We start from the raw sequence: 20360 nt of genomic DNA on the forward strand, positions 1-20360 counted from the left end.
AGGATAATACCACATGAAACTAATAAACCTTAGAAAATTTAAATGCACTGTTATTTTAATTTATGTATTTGAATTAATACTGCTCTGTAAAAATCTATAGAATCTAGATTTTTACCCCTATTTTGAAGTTACTGTGCTCTGCTTTTGCATTGTCTGCAAAAAGTGAGAAGTCACACCAAGGCAAAAGGCAGTAACTTCCACATTATCAATATTATCACCATTTACAAAATCGTTACAGTAACACCTGTATAAAATCTAGTGATCGTGGACTCTCACATATAGTAATGTGACTATTAATGCTTTTTTTGTTGCATGTTTTTTTGACTGTAACAAGCAGACTAAAAGTAAAGCGTGACCATTTTGCAACCAATTTGTTTGCTATGCTCAGTAACATAAAAGAATGCTAGATATAGCATAATTGCTTTTATATTGACTTGAATGAAATAGTCGAACCTAAAAGTATGACTTGTGGATTGATGTGAACGCCAGCAAGCAGGAATAATGCTCAGAGTGCTTGTAGATTAAACATCTCCGACGACGTTCATCGCCATGGATTGATTTTTTCTGGTTACAAGAAAAGGTAGGATATGGATTTAATTGCGAACTGTTAGTAGGCTACTGATTTTATGATTTATCATGCTACATGCTACGGCATTCGAGTCCACACGGCCAACTAGAAGCGGCAGCCTAATGAATAATCTGCATTATAAAAAGGAAAAAGAAAAAATCTTTAAAGGTTATTCACGATTACGTATTGCTGCCAAGGTATCTAGTCTTTACAGCACTTTGTTATATGGAGCTGTTTGGTAAATCGCGATCTAATTCGTTTGTCTACACCGTAATTTAAATGCGGCAGACTTTAATGAACAGTGAAAAAAAGGCCGAACACCGTATAACTCCAAGCTGTAACCGTAACTTCATTTTGACGCGCAGTTAAACAAAGGCAGAACGCCGTAACTCAATTTGAGCATTCCAAACAAAGTGAAAGAGCCGTAACTGGTGTTCTGCGGTGTTCTGCCTTGGTTTCTCCGGGGATTTTTGAAGTTACGGTTGAGACCACCCATTATTTTCTTGGAAAAACAACGAAATTGACTCAAGATACTGATGCACATGATAAATAATGTCTTGAATGCCCCAAAAATATCAATAACTAATTTTTGACCAAAATCAAAGTTACGGTCTTTTGCCTTTGCACGGCAGTATAGTAATTAATTATATTGAATCATTCTAAATTTACAAAAAATAAATCGCTGTCAACCCAAAGATTCACACCGGACTATTCAGTGTAGTAAGTGTTTTTTTTTATTTTTATGTGAAAGTGTGTGGGTGGCTTGTCCCATTAAAGACACTCCACATTAAAAACAAAGACAATTTATTCTTATCAGATTTTCCTGTTCTGCATATAAATTCTCTGTATTTGTCGGCAAAACATTGCAACTATGCACCTCGAGGCATTTGTGAATGTGCAGATTGCAAAGGACTTGTTCATTAATATTTATGCTTTAGCTATTTTCATTAACACTGCAGTAAATTGTTGTATGAGATTCAGAGGGCTTTGGCCCTCAGTATCTAAGAACTGATATATTCACGCAGCACGCGGCAGAAGAACCCCAATGCTTATCTAGCGGGGTCCCATCGCATTAAGCTAGAGAGCAGGAAAGACCCTGGCCTATACAGAAGTGGTCCTTGTGGTGTATGAGTGCGTCACGCCTCACCCTGAGCCTCTGATAGATCCAGGAGAGGCAACTCGCACTGCACCTGCCCTACTTTGGTATGACTAATGAACCTGAGGTGTCCTGAATCTGTCCACAGGCTGGAGGGGGAGGGGAGGAGAGGTGCAGAGCTGGTCTCTCAGCTGGCCACAGCCGCTCACTATAGAGTAGTGATGGATATGCAGTCTCATCTCTGGGCACAGAGCCAGGCCGAGCCTGGACACATGTGAACACACACACACACACACACTCACGGTCAGGTAAGCAGGATGCTGCATCAATTAGCAGTGCTGAGTGGGGGATGACCACGGATCTAACTATAGGAAGGCAGCACACGGGCGCCCTTCTTGTCATGAGAGTAGTGTTCTTGGAAGCGTGCCGGCAGCTTCATTTCCCATGATGGGAATATGCAAAGTTGATCAAATCATGTTGTATCAAAGGGGGACATTCTTTTCAAATTTCAAATGATTGCCTTCATTTCCTTCATTCCCTCAGAGGCCCTCGGCTGGTTCTCAAGGACAGATTATGGACTGGGCCGATGGGGCCTCTGACTGCCAGCGGGCTTCAAGCTGAGATAAATGCAGAAACAAGCCACTACAGATGTAAAATTGAGATAGATAGACGAACAGCGCTCAAACGTGTCCCGGTGACTGTTGGCAGAATGTGAAATAAATGAAGAAATGAGAAATGTTCCTCACTCCACTGCACCATTAACACCTTCTGAACACCCCGTTTAAGCTTTAATGTCTTATATTGGTCATGGTACACTAAAGTAATTTCAACTTTATTTCATTATTTGTATTATTGTGCAACTGCATCTTTATTTTTCATATTTGCTATGTAATTGCTCATTATTTTGTCATTACAGAGGGCTTCAGACTTACATTATGTAAAATGTGACTACAAATGCAAAACAAATAAATGTATAAAATAAGTGCATTGTTAAAACAACATTAAAATATGATTAAAATATTAAAAATACATATTTTTAAATAATTGTTTAGAATAGTGAGGTACAAATGTAATGCTGAATTGGTTGAAAGGGAAATTTATGCCGATCAACTCCTTTTTGTACATATTTTGTACAGTTATGATAAAAACTTCCTACATATTTTTAATGTGAGTAAAAAAAAGAAAACACAAAATAAACAAAGTTAAAGATTTTACTGAAAGTGTTATTTTCAAATATTCTGCAGATGTTTTTTTTGTTTGTTTTAGCTACAAAAAAAAAAATACTTATGTGGTTATTAAAGAAGGCTGTGATTAAAAATGCAACAATTTGTTTTAACAAACAAACATCAAAATATTTATTTTAAATATTATCGGCCATTGTTTAGCATAGTCGGGTCCAAATTGAACTAACTGAAAGCAAATCTTTGTTTGAGAATAAAACGGTGAGTGACAAATCAACATAATTGACTGTTCTGAATATTTCAGGCAGAAATATTCTTACAAAAAATGTAGCAATTTAAAACCAATTTAAAACAAGGCCTCCAGTGAAGCTTGTGCTCCAGACCCTTACAGGACCTTGTATAATCCACCCTTGCCCATTCTATAGAGTAAATGTTCTGTCATTTTCGACAGTGCGCAGCAGAGGCATTCTGGGGGAAATAAGTTCCTCAGCAGCTTTGCCCACTTCGACAAACACAGTGTTCTGCAGTGATATATTGTGCTAATGATGTGCTCGAGGACAATGAATAAAATACTGACGCAATAAAACTTCACACATTCATTTACCTTCTTCATGCGTCTATAATGTGAACTTAATAAGCAACTCTCAGTGAAGAAATAAATCCAAATCTCTATGTTATTTTTTTTATTTTTTTTACTTGAAACATAATTAGAGGAAGAGTGTATCTAATATAGTCCAGATGAAAATATGCCCTGAGCAGTTGGAGAACGATGCTGGGAGGAAATGCACAAACATTTAAGTTTCAATGAGCGTTGAGACCTTCTTGTATGCAGTGATTAAAGACAGTGTAGGATGGTGCAGATATAAACCATCCATCATCGTGTATCCCCTGACATAATCTCTCATGAACATACATTCCATTAAATGATGATCAGGAATCAGATTTTCCATCTTCCATACTACTTGTGTGTATTCTGTGATGCTTCTTAATCTGTTCTTATCGCATATCTAACATAACTACCATGATGTCTCCAGGATAAATGTATTTGCTTTATTTAGATATAGACCCACAATACTTTAATGGCTTTTAAGTACATTAGATTTGTGTTTTATGGGATATATCATGGCTATGTTTCAAATCCTAGGAGGTAATCTCACTGCCTACATTGAGATTATCATAACTGAAATGGAACCTCAAAAGTGACTGATATGAAACAAACTATATAGCATGTAACTCTGACTATTGAATTCTTATACATATTTATTCCATGGTCTGTCTGAATACTGGATTCAGATTGGCTGGCAGGTATGCATAAAAACCGTTTAATGCACAGGTAGCCTAGTTCCAAGTCAGTTTAATCACCGTTCCATATTAATGCACAGCTTTAATTGATGCACACAAACACACACACAGAGAGAGAGAGGGGTCGGAGATTACAGATTGCGTTTACGTTGTAAACTTGTTGTCAACGCTTCCCCATGATTTTTATTAATAAAATAAGCTAAATACTAGATCGCTACATTATTTTCTTCAACAACGAGGTGGTAAAAATCACTGTTTTTGAAGTAATTAATTGTTTGTAGAGAGACGCGCAGACGCAGGTAACGCACACACAACTGTCATCTCTCTCTCTCTTGATGGATCGATAATTAATTGAAATAAATGCTATAATTCATTCAAATAAATGTGATCTTACCGCACTATTTAATCTCGGTGTCTGATTTGAAGCTAACGAACCGTAACTGACGAAAATAACTGTCATTTTTACCCTTCCAGTCAAATAAAGTGCTGCAAAGAGCAATACTAGTTTTAACTTGTCTATAACTTGGCAAATGACCATGGAAAAAGCGGGAAAGTCAACAGCTTGCCATGCATTAAAGGATTTAACATGCACTTCGCGTCAGGTGGTTCTTGGCCTCCACATCGTGCATTTAAAATCATTTAATGCACGGCAAACCGTGAATTATCCCTTACATATACATATATACATATACACATATACAGTCATGGCCAAAAATATCGGCAGCCTTGGTAAATATGACCAATTAATCTGCATTGTTAATCCTTTTGATCTTTTATTTAAAAAATTCACAAAAATCTAACTTTTCATTGGATAATAAGAATTTAAAATGGGGGGGGAAATATCATTATGAAATAAGTGTTTTTCTCAAATAGACATTATTTCATCATATTTTTCTCTGATTTAGATAACCGACCCGACCCGATCGTCACATTACAATGATTCTAATTAGAATAATTCTTTGTTTTGTACGATGATATGATGAATGGATAGTTCATTTTTAACAGCAGATTCAGTGATGTGAGAGCTGATCTGCGCATCATGTCTGCCGCGCATTATGGCTCCGATGCGGCCACCGGAGCTAATCACGGTCGCTCTAGTCAAGTCAATGCTTGTGTTTATACCCATAGATATGTATATTATACCAGCCACGCCGCGGCACATTTCAGAAGCAACCCAGAATCTCGTGGTCTCGCAAATCCAGTTGCTTCGCTCCTGGTGCAATTCGGCACCACGTGGAGGATGGAACAAAACGTCGTCCGAGACGTAAGGGGTAACGGTAACAGGCTAATACAATGATAATAGGCTGCTTTTAAATGAACATTTAATTAAAAAACAAAAGTTCTTCTTTGGTCAGATTATAGTCTACCCTTTCTTAATAGCATAAACACACGCTTTACTCCATTCAAACTTTATCTGGAATGCCACTGTATCTGTCACTGCAACTTACCGAACAGGCGAACACACACAAAAACGAAATCTGTGTGTCTGTCTGCCTGATGAAAAAATGAATTTAAAACACGTTCATATTTTAGAGAATATTTGCATCACTAATGATTTATCTCATCCACTCGCGACCCACCCGCAATTAATTAGAATGTATTTTTTTTATTACATGACCCACTCGACCCGCAGATTACCCACGGATACAACCACCATCCGCGCATCACTAATGTTAAATTTATTTCAGTAATTTAACTCAAATTGTGAAACTCGTGTATTAAATAAATTCAATGCACACAGACTGAAGTAGTTTAAGTCCTTGGTTCTTTTAATTGTGATGATTTTGGCTCACATTTAACAAAAACCCACCAATTCACTATCTCAACAAATTAGAATACTTCATAAGACTAGACATAGATTCTCTATGGGGTTCAGGTCTGGTGAGTTTGCTGGCCAGTCAAGCACACCAACACCATGGTCATTTAACCAACTTTTGGTGCTTTTGGCAGCGTGGGCAGGTGCCAAATCCTGCTGGAAAATGAAATCAGCATCTTTAAAAAGCTGGTCAGCAGAAGGAAGCATGAAGTGCTCCAAAATTTCTTGGTAAACGGGTGCAGTGACTTTGGTTTTCAAAAAACACAATGGACCAACATCAGCAGATGACATTGCACCCCAAATCATCACAGACTGTGGAAACTTAACACTGGACTTCAAGCAACTTGGGCTATGAGCTTCTCCACCCGTCCTCCAGACTCTAGGACCTTGGTTTCCAAATGAAATACAAAACTTGCTCTCATCTGAAAAGAGGACTTTGGACCACTGGGCAACAGTCCAGTTCTTCTTCTCCTTATCCCAGGTAAGACGCCTCTGACGTTGTCTGTGGTTCATGAGTGGCTTAACAAGAGGAATACGACAACTGTAGCCAAATTCCTTGACACGTCTGTGTGTGGTGGCTCTTGATGCCTTGACCCCAGCCTCAGTCCATTCCTTGTAAAGTTCACCCAAATTCTTGAATCGATTTTGCTTGACAATCCTCATAAGGCTGCGGTTCTCTCGGTTGGTTGTGCATCTTTTTCTTCCACACGTTTTCCTTCCATTCAACTTTCTGTTAACATGCTTGGATACAGCACTCTGTGAATAGCCAGCTTCTTTGGCAATGAATTTTTGTGGCTTACCCTCCTTGTGAAGGGTGTCAATGATTGTCTTCTGGACAACTGTCAGATCAGCAGTCTTCCCCATGATTGTGTAGCCTAGTGAACCAAACTGAGAGACCATTTTGAAGGCTCAGGAAACCTTTGCAGGTGTTTTGAGTTGATTAGCTGATTGGCATGTCACCATATTCTAATTTGTTGAGATAGTGAATTGGTGTTTTTATATATATATATATATATATATATATATATATATACACACGTGTGTGTGTATGTGTATATGTGTGTGTGTATGTACAGTATACATATGTATACACAGTATACATATATACATACACATACACACACACGTATACATACATGATGCTTTAAAATGCTGCTTGTGGTGGAAAATCATTCGATTTTCAAACAAGTCAGAATAAGTATTCTGCCAGTAAATATCTATTTTTAGTTACAAACAGATTTAGACAGGATTGGGCTAAATCCAAGTAAATTTAATAAAACAATTCTTACCTAACTTAATTTGCAATTAAACTAACTTTTGGCAAAATTGCTTTTTAATTCAATTTTTGTGTTTACAGTAAAGACAAATTATGCAGTTTCAAAAGATATAAATTGACTAAGAAAATGAAGTTGTTAACATTGAATGTTCTGAACAACTGCTGTTTAAAATGAAGCCAATAATTAACTAAGGCACACTTTGTGTAGAACAACCATCTGAATTGTTTTAACAGTTAAATACATTTATAGCCGAGTTCTCTGCACATTCTCTACAATACAATCTAAGCCAACTCAAAGGTAACTAGGCCAAGCACAAAGCAAAAGCAGAAAACGCTCAAGGTGTTATCCACAGCTGTAAATCTTTTTCTCCAGCCCAAAGTGTTCAGAGCGCCTACAGATAAAGCCTACTGCAATGGCCTGGACGGGCCAGTAAAAGCAGAGCTCTCACAGAGACACACAATTCGGCCACAATTATAGTCTGCTTCAAGCCCTGGACCCCAGTCTCTCTCTCTCTCTCTCTCTCTCTCCCCGTGTCTGTCTCTCTCTCTCTCTCTCATGCATGAGATTCAGCCACAGAGCTTTTCTTTGCTCTTGTCTCACTGCAGTCTGCAGTCCAGAAAATAATAGAGTGCTAATTAATTTCTAAATCCAGCCTATTCTCAGAGATGAACAAACCTAAAATCTCGCTTTTGATGAATGTGCCGATTGCAGTGGTTTTCAATTATGATCCTCAAAAAAAACCCATCATCAACGCATTGTCGTCAGTTAATCGGCACGTAAGTACTGTACGACAACTTTGTTCCACATTTCTGATTTGAACTAATGAGTTCTTGATTCCCTAAGCTATAAATAACAGTCATTAATTGAATATTTAATAGGAAACAACAAGAAATTTGATGTTTTCCTATTTCATTCCAACATTTCAATGCTATGGTGCAAAAAAACTGAAATAATCTACTTTAGACAAGTTTGTGAGGAAACAAACCAAGTGGTTTCTGAGAACATACAAAAGTACACAGATATTAAGATTTGTTTAAAAGGCTATGCACTATTGTAATGTAGGGGAGAGCATAACCTTTACCAATTAGTTTTACCAATTACAAATTAACAACAGAGTGCATACACACACACACACACACACACACACGCACGCAAGTGCTGTCAAATGATTAATCGCAATTAAATCACATCCAAAATAAGTTTTTGTTTACATAATATATGTGTGTGTACTGTGTATATTTATTATGTATATAAAACACACACACATAAAGTATACATTTTGAAAATATTTACATGTCCATATTTATATTCATATAATTTATATTATATATAAATATACTTAATATATAAACATAACATTTTTCTGAAATGTATACATGCATGTGTGTGTATTTATATATACATAACTAAACACAGTACACATATATATTATGTAAACAAAAACTTTTGTATGCGATTAATCGTTTGACAGCATATACACACATATATATATTAATTTAAGCAGGCATCTATCTCAAAAGTGAGAGTAAAGGCTTCTACATTGTTGCTAAAACTTGTACTTTAAATACAGTTAAGTGTTGTTATTTTAAACAATTTAATAATACTAAAAAGATGGTTTCCACAAAAAGTATTAAGCAGAAAATTTGTTTTAACATAGATAACAAAAAGAAATGTTTCTTGACCACCAAATCAGCATATTAGAATGATTTCTGAAGGATCATGCGACACTGAAGACTGGGGTAACGGCTGCTGAAAATTCGGCTTTGCCATCACAGGAATAAACTACAAATTTTAAAATGTTTTATTCTAATAATATTTCAAAATATTTTACTGTATTTTAGATCAAATACATACAGCTTTAGTAAACAAAAACTTTCGATTCAAGCCAAACTTTTGATATTTTACTATATCAAAGACTAAGGTATGCAGACAAAAGAGTTGCAGATGTTGAAACAAAACGTTACAAGACACTTCGGTCCCCAAATTTTTCAAAGCACATCTGGGCATATGAATAGACTTTAGGTTACACAAATAAACCACCATCAGGGCGCTCTGTCTCGAACTGCAACCAATGGCGTTTCAATACACTTTGACATGTACAGTATTGGCCTTTAGGCTCAAAAATAAATAAATAAATATATAAACAAAAATACACACAGATGCACAGAGAAAACGGCATGTCCGTATCAGCAGTGCTTCATACATGACTGCTCTCGTAAGATACTGGCAAGCATTAAGAGCAGTATGGAGCGAGCAGCAGGTCATGTTCTATAAATGGCAAAACTAGATTATGGTTGAAGGCAGGAACCAAGCACCCGCCATAATCCTTTAAACCTGACATGTAAATGTACAGTTCCTTCCTAAGCTAATCAAAATTCATACGGGACACAGAAGTGTTGCGATTGTATGCAGAGAGGTGCTGCTTGTTACTATCTAAACTGCGAAGGGATCACGGCGGAGCTCGGCTGCCAAGCTAGAGCAGAGCTGAGGAAGCGGTTTGGAGATATCACAACATGGAAGAAGCTAAACATGACTGTCAATCTCCCTCGGACTGGGGCTCCATGCAAGATCTCACCTCGTGGGGTCTCAATGATCCTAAGAAAGGTGAGAAATCAGCCCAGAACTACACGGGAGGAGCTGGTCAATGACCTGAAAAGAGCTGGGACCACCGTTTCCAAGGTTACTGTTGGTAATACACTAAGGCGTCATGGTTTGAAATCATGCATGGCACGGAAGGTTCCCCTGCTTAAACCAGGCCCGACTTAAATTTGCCAATGACCATTTGGATGATCCAGAGGAGTCATGGGAGAAAGTCATGTGGTCAGATGAGACCAAAATAGAACTTTTGGTCATAATTCCACTAAACGTGTTTGGAGGAAGAAGAATGATGAGTACCATCCAAGAACACCATCCCTACTGTGAAGCATGGGGTGGTAGCATCATGCTTTGGGGTGTTTTTCTGCACATGGGACAGGCGACTGCACTGTATTAAGGAGAGGATGACCGGGGCCATGTATTGCGAGATTTTGGGGAACAACCTCCTTCCCTCAGTTAGAGCATTGAAGATGGGTCGAGGCTGGGTCTTCCAACATGACAATGACCCGAAGCACACAGCCAGGATAACCAAGGAGTGGCTCTGTAAGAAGCATATCAAGGTTCTGGCGTGGCCTAGCCAGTCTCAGACCTAAACCCAATAGAGAATCTTTGGAGGAGCTCAAACTCCGTGTTTCTCAGCGACAGGCCAGAAACCTGACTGATCTAGAGAAGATCTGTGTGGAGGTGGGCCAAAATCCCTCCTGCAGTGTGTGCAAACCTGGTGAAAAACTACAGGAAGCGTTTGACCTCTGTAATTGCAAACAAAGGCTACTGTACCAAATATTAACATTGATTTTCTCAGGTGTTCAAATACTTATTTGCAGCTGTATCATACAAATAAATAGTTAAAAATCATACATTGTGATTTCTGGATTTTTTTTTAGATTATGTCTCTCACAGTGGACATGCACCTCGATGACAATTTCAGACCCCTCCATGATTTCTAAGTGGGAGAACTTGCAAAATAGCAGGGTGTTCAAATACTTATTTTCCTCACTGTATGTGTGTGTACTGTGTATATTTATTATGTATATAAAACACACACACATAAAGTATACATTTTGAAAATATTTACATGTCCATATTTATATTCATATAATTTATATTATATATAAATATAACATTTTTCTGAAATGTATACATGCATGTGTGTGTATTTATATATACATAACTAAACACAGTACACATATATATTATGTAAACAAAAACTTATTTTGGATGTGATTTAATTGCGATTAATCGTTTGACAGCATATACACACACATATATATATTAATTTAAGCAGGCATCTATCTCAAAAGTGAGAGTAAAGGCTTCTACATTGTTGCTAAAAACTTGTACTTTAAATACAGTTAAGTGTTGTTATTTTAAACAATTTAATAATACTAAAAAGATGGTTTCCACAAAAGTATTAAGCAGAAAATTTGTTTTAACATAGATAACAAAAAGAAATGTTTCTTGACCACCAAATCAGCATATTAGAATGATTTCTGAAGGATCATGCGACACTGAAGACTGGGGTAACGGCTGCTGAAAATTCGGCTTTGCCATCACAGGAATAAACTACAAATTTTAAAAATGTTTTATTCTAATAATATTTCAAAATATTTTACTGTATTTTAGATCAAATACATACAGCTTTAGTAAACAAAAACTTTCGATTCAAGCCAAACTTTTGATATTTTACTATATCAAAGACTAAGGTATGCAGACAAAAGAGTTGCAGATGTTGAAACAAAACGTTACAAGACACTTCGGTCCCCAAATTTTTTCAAAGCACATCTGGGCATATGAATAGACTTTAGGTTACACAAATAAACCACCATCAGGGGGCGCTCTGTCTCGAACTGCAACCAATGGCGTTTCAATACACTTTGACATGTACAGTATTGGCCTTTAGGCTCAAAAATAAATAAATAAATATATAAACAAAAATACACACAGATGCACAGAGAGAAAAACGGCATGTCCGTATCAGCAGTGCTTCATACATGACTGCTCTCGTAAGATACTGGCAAGCATTAAGAGCAGTATGGAGCGAGCAGCAGGTCATGTTCTATAAATGGCAAAACTAGATTATGGTTGAAGGCAGGAACCAAGCACCCGCCATAATCCTTTAAACCTGACATGTAAATGTACAGTTCCTTCCTAAGCTAATCAAAATTCATACGGGACACAGAAGTGTTGCGATTGTATGCAGAGAGGTGCTGCTTGTTACTATCTAAACTGCGAAGGGATCACGGCGGAGCTCGGCTGCCAAGCTAGAGCAGAGCTGAGGGAAGCGGTTTGGAGATATCACAGCATGGTTAGGCTACAGATGGCTGCGTGAGGTTTTAATAGGATCCATATGGAGACAGGTATCCAGCACAGCCGTTTGTTTAAAAATCGGAGATGCACACTACAACTGTGGGCAAGAATGCACTTGGGTTTTTGACGGACTAGCAAGTGAAAGAGAGAGATGGAGCGGATGGAAAGGCTTGTTTTTTTTTTTTTCTTTAGGCAGTGTTAATATGGCCTAGGAAATTAGAAAGATGCAAGGGGATTAAAAAGAAAAACATGGCTGCGTGATTTCGACCATAACCTCACTGATAAATAAATGAGCTACACGAGGGACCTACAAGGTGGTCTTGGCAATTTAAAAATAATGATAAAACAGTGCAGAAAATGCTGAACTCATAAAAAAGCAGCATTATAAAGTTTTGCACAAGGATTGCACAAGGACAGAGACTAATAACTCAATGTACCTGGTTTGATTCACACGCATGTGATTGCACAAGCAATTTCAGGGATCATCAGTGAGTAATTTTTCTACTTCTTGTGAAGTTAAATGCATACAGTAGTTCGGCTAAATATTACAATTCTATCAGTATGTATTCACCCTTATGTTGCTCCTGTTATTTTTTTCATGCAAATATTAGCGTCATTTTTATTTTAGGGAGATCTTTTCTATTCAGCTCACTTTTTAACCAAAAGAGATGTTAAGATAAGCTTTATATATGACAAATGTCCCAGACAAAAAGGCTCATTTCACACTGTCCATCTCACTAGACTGTTATGGACTTAATCTAAAACAACCAACATGAAATCAATTACATCTATAGCCATCCTTTGAATGATTTATGCAGGGGATTTAATTTCCTTCCCTTGAAAAAGAAACTACACAGAAACACTTTAATAATAATAATAAAAAAATAAATCCAGTTTTACTACAGCAACCACAGCGGCCCTTGACGCTTCAATTGAGGGTTATTAAAAGTAATTTCCCTGGTAAAAGACCATATCTACAATGGTGCGTAGAGTATAGAAACCCATCTGTCACTTGCTTAGTTTAAATTTAATGATAATATCCACTTTAATTCTTCCAACAGCAGCTGCCCAATAAACATAGAAGTGCTGGTGGAAAAGATGAATTATTTTTATTATTATAACTGATTATTTTTCTAGTACCAATCAAGTGTTTGGACCTAGCCATTCTAGTCACCTAGCTATTCTTTATTATTACTATTTCACAGATTTTAAAATAATAAAAAAAAATAAAAATAAAATACACATACATACATACATACATACATACATACATACATACATACATACATACATACACACACAATACTGGCCTTTATAAGAAGTCAAATAGAAAAATCTAGTGTTTATACCGGGGCCTGTTTCATAAAACAAGTTTACATCAGACTAACTGAAATAAACCTGGCTTATTTGGTAAACTTGTTTTATGAAACAGGCCTCTGGTGACATCATAATATTGCTATTCAGCACACATCTGACACTAATATTTCAGAATACATGATCACACTGAAAAAGAAGCTATTATCTAAGCTGACTGACACATGATGTTTGATATAATGGTATCTGATACCATTAGACTCAACAAACAGGCATTCATACTTCACTTCTGTCCAAACTCTTTTAAATATTCATTACGCAAGACTGCGAGTCACTTTTCTCCCTTTAAGTCAGCTATTATATCAATGCCACAACCATATTTGTCATGCTTTCACTTGGGTTGGCAAACTCTGTCAGTCATCTTCAGTGGGGCAAATCTCGGAAATACCATGCAACACAACTGCTCGAGATCACAGCTTCTCTTTTTGCTTCTCAACCCTTTCTGCCCAATATTTAAAACCAAATGCCAAGTTTTGGATATCATAAGCATAATTCCATTACACGTGCCCTTGAGCTTTGACAGTGGGAGTATCGTAAGTGTCCAAAGATCGTAAAGTATTTTAAGGAGCACTAATTTCACCAGTTTGGTATTTTACCCGTGGAGAGGGTGACATGCAGTGGATCAATACAGGCAAAATCTTGGCATCTCTCCTTAAAAGACTTCCTGAATTTATGGAACAGGTCCTACATACCTTCAAGCGAACTTTACAATACATCTTTCCATCCAGTGACACTTCATATCTCACCAAAACAACACTGACAGCAGATTTATGCACTTTACTGGTACCACAAAGCACATTCCGCCATTAGCTCGATTGTATTACGGAGACAAAATGTTCATATTTTCTCTGACTACCATTAACAGCTAAAACCACACATTAGAGAAATGCAAAAGCAAAGCCGACAGGTCTGACTTTTTCCTGCACCTCCTGTGCACCCACTACATGATGCAGATATAGCAGGCATAAATAAATATAGGTGTGATTTGCAGCTCATTGACATTTTTTCCTGCAACAGCGTTGGAGGTTTGCTCTAAAAATATGTATATGCAAGTCTTCCTCGATTTCACCCGTATCCCACACAAATCTGGGGTTTAAATGACTGTCCGACGTCTCCTTCGGTGGATATTCGCATCCGCCGTTTTTCTATCTGTCATGTTTTACCGCAACGCTCAATGTCACGCTTACACTGCAGGTTTGTGATTTGCATTTTTTTTTTGACAATCTCAACAAAAGCGTCGGCGCAGTCATGGCAAAAGCAGTTCCCACAAAAACACCACCTGATTTGGGGAGAAAAGACAGATGATTTTGCAAGTGTGGATTAAAATAAAGCAAGCAATCAACATGTCCCCAACAGAGACGATTAGGACAGAGCTGATAAGATTAGCACGCAACAATCACCGTAATTTCATATACAGCTCCACGGCAATTAAGACATTTGCGTGTGATTATTTGTTGATGCAATTTAAAAGCTCCGCGGTTTCCCTCAATTAGCCAAGGTGAGGATTGGTGGATGAAGCTGCCTGCCTTTGATTAGAGACAGAGCTGCTCTACACAGAAATACACCCTACCTGCATTGTGCTGCCGGCGCGGGCTGCTTCTGTTTACTGCACCCATGGGAAGAGAAAGGGGAGAGGGGAGAACAAAACAACATGGAGACAGATGAACATGATGTGTACAAATGACAGAAAGGAAATTCAGTGAAGTGAAGTGAAAAATCAAAAGCTTTACATGCTAACACAAAACAATGGCTTGTGGCGGTTTGCAGATACGATGCATTAGCGCTTACATAGATATAAACTGAAGATGAAGACATTATTTGGATAAAAATTAGACCGTGATGGCAGACAGCGGGAGAGGGACGAGAGCAAAAAGGCTGGAATGGATATAATTCGGTCGCGCTGTCTCTCAGTGCATTTCATTTAAACACTGAACAAAATGTCAGGTACAAGGGGTCAACAAAAACAGGCTTGAGCAATTTTCAACAACCATGCAGTAATTCCCGATAAGATATCTGCAACACTAAAAGGTATTGAGATTTGGAATTGAATTATGATAATATGAAATGGCAAATATTTTAAAAGGGGGCTCCAACAGCACTAATCTGCACTAAACAAAGGCAAATGCAATTTACCAATTTTCGTAGACCTAATTACATGCTACAGAGAGCAAATTATATTTAAATATATATGAGAGCGAGAGAGCACGAAGAGGCAGAGAGAAATAAAATTCATCATTCCTACATTTGTTCATCCTGTTATCTAGATTGTTTTACAGGTTAATAAAATAGTAATGAGCAAAGCAGGAGTTTGGGAACGTGTGTGAAAACGTGTTTCAGGAGTCTGACAGCGAGATGGAGAGGATGGGAAGTGAGGCAGGAGATGCTAGAGAGGCCGTGGGTGGGTGACTGTGTCACATTGTGGCGTGGATGGAGAACGCGAGAAACTTGAGGGAAAATATCACTGCCAAGAATAACAAGGGAACTTGAAACAACTGCAAAAATGGTAATCTGCCCCGAGCTTTAATAAAAGAACACAGAGGTGAGGCTGGTCCATAAATTATTTCCCGTCCTATCGCATGAAATCCAGATGAAGACGGTGTGAACCCTGCTACTCCAGTAAATTAATATATTCATTGATTTCTGGAGTCTGTAGGCAACGGTAAAGGCCTGTATTGCAGCAATGCAGGGCAAGACTGAGTGTCCTCCCTTAAACAATAATATATGCTGAACTCAACATGCGTGCAGAAGAACTAATTGAGGGTGTAACTGATTCAGGGCTACAACAATTAAACCGTTAAAGTCGGTAATAAACAATGACAATTACTGGCGGTGCAGTTCACTGTCAATTGGTTGAGTATTTGTGCTGTGTGGTGAACTACTACATAGTAGCATTTCTATTAGACACAAACGCTAACATTTTATTGTTAAATTCTTATAAATACCATCACTCACGTTGCACATCCTAGCAGAAAGTGAGTGATCAAAGAAATCCAAAAATGAAATTCCTGTCATCATTTACTCACCCTTATGTAGCTCTAAACCTGTATGACTTTTTTTGTTCTTTGGAACACAAAAGCAGATAAATGAATTAATATCTCATTTGGTAAATTCATTGGCAGTGCACTATGACTCACTTTAATGTTTAAAAGGCCCGAGTGTGTCAGCAAAAAGTGCATGCAGTTTACTGATAATTTTCCAAGTGCTCCAGTCGGTTTCAATTCAATATATTTCACAGCAAAGGCCAATTTGGTGAAAAACAATCCAATATTGAAGCACTTTTATGGTAAAATCATGTCCTCCATGGCTGTCCTACAACATCCAGTGCCATTAAAACAACAGGATATCCCAATGGATAGTAAATAAATTTTATTTTTGTGAAGGAAGTATGGAATGACATGAGGGTGAGTTAATGATGCCAAAAATGTTCATTCTGGGATGAACTATCCTTTGAAATGCCGCTGTCATCCTTAAATTGCAAGTACTCCGAGTGCAATTATCAAAACAATATCAAATTTCGGTTTTAAAGCCATCATAATTGACTCCTTAAATCAAGTCGTACAATTAAACCCCCCCAGTGGTTGAGATTTGATAACTTCAGTTACCCGTAAGAGTTATTCTGCTTTCAAACTGTGAATTTTTCTCTCAATGTGATCAAAATAGTTGTTAGCTGCTGCCCTAAATAGATCCTCAAATCAGCACACAATGGAGAGACTGCAAATCAGCTGTGTCATATTCATATTGCAAAGGCTTGGACACATAACCAGGGACTCATAAATATTCTGAAGGGGATTCATGCAAAATCAAATCTGTTTCCTGGGCAGCCAGAGCTGAGGAATGTGACTTTTCTGCCTCTGACAGCCGATTCAACGGCATGGTTGGAGAGCAACTTCGATAAAAATAAATGTGTGTTTCTGATCCCCATTTCCGCTGAATGTCACCGTTTATATAATTATTTATTAACTTCTTTATTGTGGTGCAACGTTCCAACCTCACCCGGCCATCTGTCCACAGCGAGGTGTTGCGTGTGCATTCCATTATAGTGACCCTGAAGGGGGCTGGACCTGCATTCACCTTCTGCTAATGGCGGAGAACACCCTGCGGGCAGTCTCCAGTCGGCACTGTCCACAGGGACTCAGACCTTCTGTCAGGGCTTAGGATCAGAGTTTTTACCTTGACAAAGTTATCATGGACATGTTTATACAGGCCAGCGGAGCAAAAAACAACAACCAAAGAGGACCATGCTTTAAAAAAAGCAGAAAGGACAGGAAAGGTGGCCTCCTTTCTACAGGAATCTAATGAGAACAAGTTTGAGAATAAGAATGACACATGTAAAACACGTCACGCTATTCAGACTTGCCTTGATGCTCTCTTACCTCCAGATATCACTTAAATTTTTAACGGTTTGGAGCTCCAACTACTTCCTGCTGGTGAATGTTCTCACGCCACAGCAGCTCCCACACACTCGCACTCCACCTGATGCTTCTTCAACAGAAAGCCCAGATGGAGAGCCATTCTAATGACTGGCATGTGTTGCTATCTGTCTATTAACCTTAGAAGAACTCTTAATCTATATATCCCTTTTGTGTTACACCTAATCTATTCTCTTTTTGGCTGACTTTCAAGCGCAAGTCTCTTGCTCCCACACTATCCCTTCCCCCATCTCTTTCTTTTTCACACGATTCCTCTGTGACTATGGGAACTCTTGAGCTGAGAATCAAGAAGTGGTTCTTATTCAGTGCAACTTATATATATATATATATATATATGCATGAATAAATGACTCAAATCCATTATTTTTAGTTAATCGACTTTCAGTAACATCTGACTCAACAACTCTACTGAATTCAACATCCAGGAAAATGTAACTTCTCATGTTGTACTTAATGTTTACGAGACTTAAAAAGATAGGAGACTCAAACATTAAGAAAAAATCTGTTATCATTTAATCAGCCTTTATAATGTTACAAACCGTTTTCTGTGGAAACCAAAATGAGATAAGCCCAAGTCGCTATTTTCACTGTATATTTTTTCCATAAAATAAAATTGAAAGGTGAGCAGTCATTCTGCCTAACATCTAATTTTAAACTCCATAGAAGAGAGAAATTCATACAGGTTTAAAATATCTTGAGGGTAAATAAAATGACAAAATGTACTTTTTTGGGTGAACTGGTTGTTCATGTAATAATGAGTCTTAAGGACACACAGTACATTTAATAAGCAAATTAGCAACAGAATGTTGTTGCAATAAATGGTACTTAAAGTGGTATTGTTTGGTTTAGTACAGTGTATAATATAATGATGTGAAAATGTAAACGCACTCCATGAAAAGTGTCTTTTTTAAAAACATATTGTTACTTTATTTGGACAGTACTGAGGAGCAAAAGTTATATAATTTAACTAATAAAAATGGAAATTTGAGATTTTTCAATCAAACATGTCTACAGAAAAAAAAAAAAAAAGTACTCTCCTATGTAGTATGAGTGATAAAAGTTAGAGGGTGTACTACCTTTTTACACAATACATGGGCGGCTTTTTTATATATTTAAGCTGAAGAAAATGTACATTTCAGGTAGCATTTGTTAAATTACACTTTCTCTCATCTATTAACATTAATAAAAAACTTTTACAATATCTTTTATACAGCACTGTATAATGAAATCTAACTTACAGTATAGCAGTATATAGTTAAAGAACTGTCATGGAATCTGAACTAGAACCAGAACCATTAAATCCCTTACAGTTCCCATTCCTAGTCTCCCCTTCCCTGCTGAATTCCCATTTCCCAATTCCCAATTCCCATTGTTCTCCCTGCAGGTGAGTCGGGTCTGGATACAGCCGTGAGGCAGCAGCAACATGATGTGACTAGCAACAAAGCCTCCTGAGCCTGTGCATCCTTCTGAAGGATGAGATCTCATTAGTCTGTACAAAAACCTGTAGAGAACGAGAGGTGGGACCTCGGACCACCTGACTACATCCTGGCCTCTGTCCAGCTCACTTATCTCAATCTCATCCTGTGCGTAACGCCACAGAGCGGCACTTAATTACGAGCCGAAGTGCGCTTCAAAGGCTCGCCTGCCATCGCAGGCATGCAGACTCCCAGGGGTGTTCATCACTGAAAGGAAACTACTACGCATCGGTCTAGACGCAATGCACTTCAGATGCCGGTCCGGGTAATGGCCAACGCAAGCAAAAGCACGCTGAACTTGTAAATAAAAGAAACGAACAAACAAGGGAGGGGTTCTGGCAAAAACATAAAAGACCAAACTGGTAAGGGACAGTGTTCTGCTAATTAAACACTAACGCCAGAACAATAGCATGAAACGACTCGTTCCATGGCCTGCGGATCCCACACAGCCTGCGTTTGCTGGAACAGCGTCAACCGTATCCCAGGAGTTCCCATTCCTGTTAACAAATAGGTCAATATTGCCTGGTAATGCAGAACAGATACTCTCTTCTGGTGCCTTTTTTTTGGCTCTGTACGACAGACACAATTGTACACATCAATATAAACAGACAAAGAGGATCAAAGCGTCAGAGGCTCACTGCTTCTCTGCAGAAAGCTTCTCCACCTGAGTAAACACAGAGCTTTCATCTTCCCATTCCGGTCGCCCTGGGCACACGGAGTACTGGGTACCGTTCTTTCCACTGTCTGGGTGGATTACAATGCTGCACACACAGTCCACGTACGCTCTGCGTGCTTCCTCAACTGTTACTTTAAAGCTTTGCCATTTAATAAGTTATGGATATCGAACAGGCAGACACAATAGGTTGGATTTGAAGTGCTGGCGCTGGCTGAGGCCGGAGATGAGTAATGCGTGATGGACAGTTAGAGAGCTCTAACTAA

At 38.1% G+C, this 20360-nt stretch overlaps 1 protein-coding gene across 6 annotated transcripts in view; it reads right to left on the reverse strand.

Annotated features, from left to right (window-relative positions):
* The window catches only part of ccser1 (coiled-coil serine-rich protein 1), an 83640-nt gene that overhangs the window by 13828 nt on the left and 49452 nt on the right, over positions 1-20360 (reverse strand). For 2 of the 6 annotated variants that reach the window (XM_058785149.1, XM_058785151.1), the window contains one exon: positions 15087-15122. The exons of 3 other annotated variants lie outside the window; for them this stretch is intronic. In XM_058785149.1, coding sequence (XP_058641132.1) covers positions 15087-15122 — 36 coding nt within the window. Of the gene's footprint in view, positions 1-14776; positions 14796-15086; positions 15123-20360 lie in introns of those variants that run through there. One more of the 6 variants, XM_058785152.1, reaches the window with a different exon arrangement.

The sequence above is a fragment of the Onychostoma macrolepis genome, chromosome 08 (genome assembly GCF_012432095.1).
Source record: "Onychostoma macrolepis isolate SWU-2019 chromosome 08, ASM1243209v1, whole genome shotgun sequence".
NCBI classification, from domain to species: Eukaryota; Metazoa; Chordata; class Actinopteri; order Cypriniformes; family Cyprinidae; genus Onychostoma; species Onychostoma macrolepis.